Source organism: Dipodomys ordii, unplaced genomic scaffold (genome assembly GCF_000151885.1).
Source record: "Dipodomys ordii isolate 6190 unplaced genomic scaffold, Dord_2.0 Scaffold8, whole genome shotgun sequence".
NCBI classification, from domain to species: Eukaryota; Metazoa; Chordata; class Mammalia; order Rodentia; family Heteromyidae; genus Dipodomys; species Dipodomys ordii.
This window is the reverse complement of record NW_012267224.1, coordinates 23,777,697-23,783,696: the sequence shown is the minus strand read 5'-3', so window position 1 is coordinate 23,783,696 and position 6,000 is coordinate 23,777,697. Positions and strand designations below refer to the sequence as shown.

The 6,000-nt window shown below is 39.5% G+C and overlaps 1 protein-coding gene across 3 annotated transcripts in view; it reads right to left on the bottom strand.

Annotated features, from left to right (window-relative positions):
• Nucleotides 1–6,000, bottom strand: part of Atp10d (ATPase, class V, type 10D) — a 64,337-nt gene that overhangs the window by 26,400 nt on the left and 31,937 nt on the right. For all 3 annotated transcript variants that reach the window (XM_013009091.1, XM_013009089.1, XM_013009090.1), the window contains exons 10-11: nucleotides 3,984–4,222; nucleotides 1,819–2,007 (exon numbers count right to left, since the gene is read on the bottom strand). In XM_013009091.1, coding sequence (XP_012864545.1) covers nucleotides 1,819–2,007; nucleotides 3,984–4,222 — 428 coding nt within the window. The remainder of the gene's footprint in view (nucleotides 1–1,818; nucleotides 2,008–3,983; nucleotides 4,223–6,000) is intronic.

Here is a 6,000-nt window from a genome sequence, read left to right as displayed (position 1 = left end):
GGGAAGGGGGAGGAGGAGGAGGAAGAAGAAGAGAAGAGGAGAGGAGAGGTGAGGAGAAGAGAGAAGAGAAGAGAAAAGAGAAGCAAAGCCCAGTCTCCGCTTACACCTTTAATCCTGGCTTACTCAAAAGCTAAAATCTGAGAAGCCTTGGTTTGCAGTTAGTTCAGGCAGAAAATTCCATGGAACTATCTCTAAAATACCCAGCAAAATGCTAGACTGCAGGTGTGGAGGCTCAAGCTACAGAACAACCAATCATATGCAAGAAAGTTGAATGAGGGTTCAAGGCCTGGTACAGGCACACACACACACACACAAAAGCCTGAGTCTAGAATTCACTTATTCAGAAATGCCGAGGAAATCTACAATGCTTCTCCGAAAACATGACTAGCTATACCATAAGTTGGGGATTTCATTCTGGACAATTTTCAAAGTTCTCCACAACTCAAAAACAAAAAGAATACAAGCTACTAATCACAGGTGAGGTTCTATATTTCACATGAATTCTGATTAGTAATTACTGCTTTTCTGTCATTACCTTGAAAATGCAAAAAACTATTCATACCTACAGAGATTCTCTTTCAGATAGTAGAATATATCTTTTGGGACTAAAGCAACAAAAAACACCAAGAGGTATCATCTTTAGAAAGAGATATTTTAAAAATATTATATAGAAAAAATAAAAAGCATCTTTAACTACCTAATCACTTTTCAAAAGGCAACTTTCTAGTCAACACCTTGTAAAAATAGTTTCTGATCAAATGCTGCTTAATTGGAAATAAATTACTTTTATGTTAAAGTTGACCACCCCTGAAGTTGCCAAAAGAAAATGATCTGATGGAAAATTAAAATTTAATTGCTTCTATTGCAAATTGAATTTTAAGTGGATGTGTGGAAAAGAGAAAATAATCATATACCAGGAAGCCAGCACAGCCAAGTGGTAAATCACCAGCTTCTGAAACAAGCTTTTCTTCTCAATTGGGAATGAATTCAAAGCTGCAACTAGACTTTAAAAATCCAACATTTGGGGCTGAGCATGGTAGGGTGTGTATGTAATCTCAACTAGTGGTAACGTGGTAGAGGGAGGAAGATCACAATCTAAGGATAGTTGGGCAAATGTGTGAGACTATATCTGAAAACAAGCTAAAGAAAACAGGACAAAAAGAATGATAGAGTGCTTGTCTAGCAGGTGCAAAGAGCTAAATTCAATCTCTGGTGCCACCAAAAAGGAATGAAAAGAACTGCAAATATTGGTACATTATATACACACTGGACTTCAGATAGACTGATATAAAACTAACCCAACTGGTACATGAAAAAGGTAAATTACCACTAACTATAACAATGAATCTAATGCCTTACATTTTGTTTAATTTAAAACATATAATATTGGCGGGGGGGGGGGGATGTCTCAAAGTCTCAGAGAAAACTTCTATCTGGCAAGGAAATAAAAGCAAAAATGAATAGCTTCACCAACTGCCTTCTATAGGGAAATAATACTAACCAATGAGCCATACATACTTCTTAGGTTCAAGGTCACCTCCCCCACAAAGTGGTTTTGTGACCCTGAACAAATATTTTAACACGAGTCTGCAAATCGGGGCAAAAGTCATGATGGCAGACAGTATACTTAGCGCAAAGGGTTGCTGGCAGGACTACACACTAAGAATAGACCTTGTTAAGTGAAAGACCAAAAGTAAGTACTGACTGAGTGTTATATACTTCTGATTATTATTTTAGCGGAACAAGATCAGCACAGATACATGTCAACCTCAACCACTCCTCTGCGGAAATGAGGTTTGTTTATGCTGAAGACTTTACCTTTTGTCGTGGTTGGTTAGGAGCAGAAACTACTACAGTGTTGCAAATTGCCAATGCAATAAAGAAGTCCATGATGTACAAGATCTCCAGGGGTGGACTGTGGATGGCCTCATCTAGTTGGGTAAAGAGCTGAGGCGTAATCTGACTAAATTTGTTCAAAAGCCTGGTGTCTGGGACCACATCGGTTTCCTATGAGCCAATAAGACAAAGGGTTGTTATCAACACAAGAAGATCATGTATTTATACTACTACGGTAAGTGACAATTAGAAAATAAAATAATTAGTTACTGGATGTTTAAGAAACTACCTGAATCATTAAACTGGGAGGTACAAACATGGTTTTCTACCAAGATCTAGTTGACTATTGTTTCTCCCTTTGAAATACAGTGTCATATGTATATAATATATATACATATATATTATATATATTTTATATTTTATTTATATTTATATATATTTTATATATTACATATATATTTTATATTTTATTACCAAAATTAAGCCTTAGCTACAGATTTACCCCCAAATAACCAATGAATACCATTTCTTTTTAAAGTGAGGCTAGTATCCACATTCAATTATTTTAACAAAATATTTTTGTTCTGCAAAATTCACCACTCTTGTAAAAAAAATCTTCAAAATAAAAGTCAGCACAAGCAGATTGTTAGGTCTAATCAATATTTCCCAGGAATATTGCACAAGACATGAGCAAGGGTATTTCCAGGAGATTTCACATCACCAAATAATTTTTGACATCCATGCTCCCCTTTTAAGGATTTTAAGAAAGATTTGCCTAATCAGTTCTATTTTTAAGAAAAATAAAAGGGGCTGGGAAGGTGGCTCAGTGGTAGAGCGCTTGCCTTGCATGCATGAGGCCCTGGGTTCGATTCCTCAGTACCAAAAAAAAAAAAAAAGCCGGAAGTGGCGCTGTGGCTCAAGTGGTAGAGTGCTAGCCTTGAGCTGAAGAGCTGAGGGACAGCACCCAGGCCCAGAGTTCAGGCCCCATGACCAGACCCCCCCCCCCAAAAAAAAAGAAAAAGAAAAGCATGCTTCTCTGACTTACTTGAAAGTACTTCTTTTCACAAAAGTGTCATAGTAGAAATTGGATTATAATCCAGAAACATTTAAGCTCAGTCCAGGAAGGACTACCTGCTCAGGGTCAAGGTTATAGAAAAGAAGCACTGTGCTGCAGGAAAGTCCTGGACACAGAGTAACTGGCCCCAGAGAAGCCAGAAGAGGTGATTTTTGAGAAAAGACAAAAATACTGAGAATATGTAATACTACACCCTGAAGATACTTAGGTCTTGGAGTTTGGTGGGGGTTAGCAATGATTTAAAATAAGAAAAGAGCTTGTGGTGGGAATGAGACAGTTTGGATTCCATCTTAGCTCCACTGAATATGAACTGGGGCTTCAGACAGTTTACTTAAACCCTCCGAGCTTCATTACCCTCTTCCATATCATGGCAAAAAGAACACTTGTCTCCCAGGGTGGTTGTGCAATGTACATGAGGTAGTGGCTGAAAGGGGACCAGTGTGAGTAATGTAATGTTCCTTTTCCTTCCTTCTTATATGACATGTGCTCACTTTCAGCCAGGTTATGTGGCTCACAATTTCACATGTGCACTTTATCTGATGTCACAAAGCACCTCCACATTTCTACCTAAATACAACACCTGCATAACAGGAGTCCATACTCTTGGGGTATGGAATGGGGATCTGGTTTTGGAGGAATATAGAAGGCAGATTACAGTGTAATAAAAAATGGTTTTTTATGGACATCACAAGGCCTCAGAATTTCTCTATTAATTAGACACACTTACCTGTCTCTGAGATAATCTGATATGCTTTGGTGGTTCTGAGAGTGAGCCATGAACCTTAAATTAAGGCAGCCATTTTCATTTTCACTCAGACATTACCATCCATGATCAGAAATATATTTTTCAGACAGGACACACCTGACTTCTCAACAGTGAATTATTGTTTTAAATAATTAAAAAGTTTGTGCTATTAGTTTATACTTTTCTATCGTGTGTCACCATTATGCTGAATTACCATTATGTGTTGTCTCGTAGAAAAGAAAGCAGCAGTGTTGGGCTGTGTGATACCTATAAGGCTGTTGTTGGAGCATGCGTTGGAGACGCGCATGGACATGCATTCACACTTACAATGGGGCTACTGAAAGCAGCCTGTCTGGAATGAGGCACTTCATTGGCTCCTTCTCCACTTCCTAAAGCATAAGTGCTGCCAGAAAGCTGATTTGAGGGCTTGCTCCCCAAGGGCCCATTGTGAACCGTCCTGCAGCCGTGGGCTCTTGGTGTCACCATATTGCTGAGGGAGCCATTCAGTGCATCTGTACAATCCTCATTGTCAGAGACAGCTTCCAGATAGGACTCTAGCCTCTTGGCTGAAGAACAGAAAAATCTCATTGGGTCATCATCTGAGAAGAACATCTAACAACTGAATGTGTCAGGAAGTTACTTCAAGAATCAGTCATCATCCACCTCCTCTCCTTTCAAACCTGGCCTCCTAAAGCTCCATCTGTACCCTTAAATTAATACACTTACATCTCGCCTTATTGAGAAAGCTAGACAAAGACAGAAATTCCCTTTTTTCCCATCACGACATCCTACACTTATCTTCGTCTGTACTCAGCCTCTGCCTTGTTTCAACTGTCAAGCCCTCCTCTCGTGACCTGCGTCCCATCCTCCGGATTCTTCAAGAATATCATCTTTGCAATTCTGCTTTTACCAATTCTGTTTACACCAATCTGTCCATAAGCAATTTTAGAACTTTCTTCCCATCTCTTCACTGACATTACTCTTGTCAGGGTCACCAGTAACTCTACATGGTAAAGTCGAACATATATCAGTCTTTAGTGTATTCTTTTTTGTTGTTTGTGGAGGGTGAAGGGGGAATTTAACCTAGGGTTTAAACCTTGGACTTTGTGCTTGCTAGGTGGGTTCTCTAGCACTTAATTCATGGCCTCAGCCCTTTCCTGCTTTAATTATATATCAGGTAGGATCTCACACATTTGCCCAGGGCCAGCATCAAGACTCCAATCCTCCCATCTATGGCTTCTCATGTACCTGGGACCATAGGTACAATCATCTTACCTGATTTTACTGATTGAGATTGGATCTTATTAATTTTTTTCCTCTGGCTTTGAATTCCAATCATCCCAGTTTCCAAGTAGCTGGGATTATAGGTACAAGCCTCTGTGCCCGGCCTTATTGAAGTTTTTGTTTTGTTTTGTTTTGGTTAGTCATGGGGCTTGAACTCAAGGCCTGAGTGCTGTCTCTGAGCTCTTTTGCTCAAGACTAGCATGCCACCACTTTGAAGCTCCACTTCCAATTTTTAAGTTGTTCATTGGAGATAAGTCTCATTGGGGTCTTTTCTACCTGGTCTAGCTAGGATTACAGGCATGAGCCATCAGTGCCTGGCTTTCTTTTTTTTAAATGTTCATATATACATGTGAATATGAATATTTATCAGTATATATATATGTATATATATATATCCAGCTTCAACATAATGCCATCATGTAGAAACTGCTATTGCTTTTCTCTGCAGCTAAGGAAATTAACACCCAGAGAGATTAAGTACTTTAACCATGATTAAACAGGTGGTTGGAGGTAGAAAAGGGAGTTGAACTTAAGTCTTTCTGATTCCAGAGCCAATGTGTTTATCCATCATATCATAACTCCTTAAGACTAAATTGTATATAAGGTTTATCCCTTAGGAACTATTGGCAAGGGTTGTACATACAGTGGGTTGTTGTAACTGGGGAAGCAGCTGCTACTGGACGTCAGTTGGTAGAAGCCAAGGACACTTGTAAACAAACACCTTTCAATGTGCAAGCCCACTGCTGGGCTGAAGGCTCATGCCTGTAATCCTACCTACTCAAGAAGCTAAGGTCTAAGGATCACAGTTTGAAGCCAGCCCAAGCAGAAAAGTCCACAAGACTCTTATCTCCAGTAAACTACCAATCCCATTACTCTCCCCCAAAAGCTAGAAGTGGAGCTCTGGTTTGGTGTGAGTGGTACAGCATTAGCCTTGAGCAAAAGAAGCTCAGGGACAGTGCCCAGGCCCTATCAACGGTGCTGAGACTGATAAATCCTTGAGTAGCTCAAGAAATGTGTTGGTGATGCCATTTTAGAAATAAATACTTCAAGTTCTACAGAA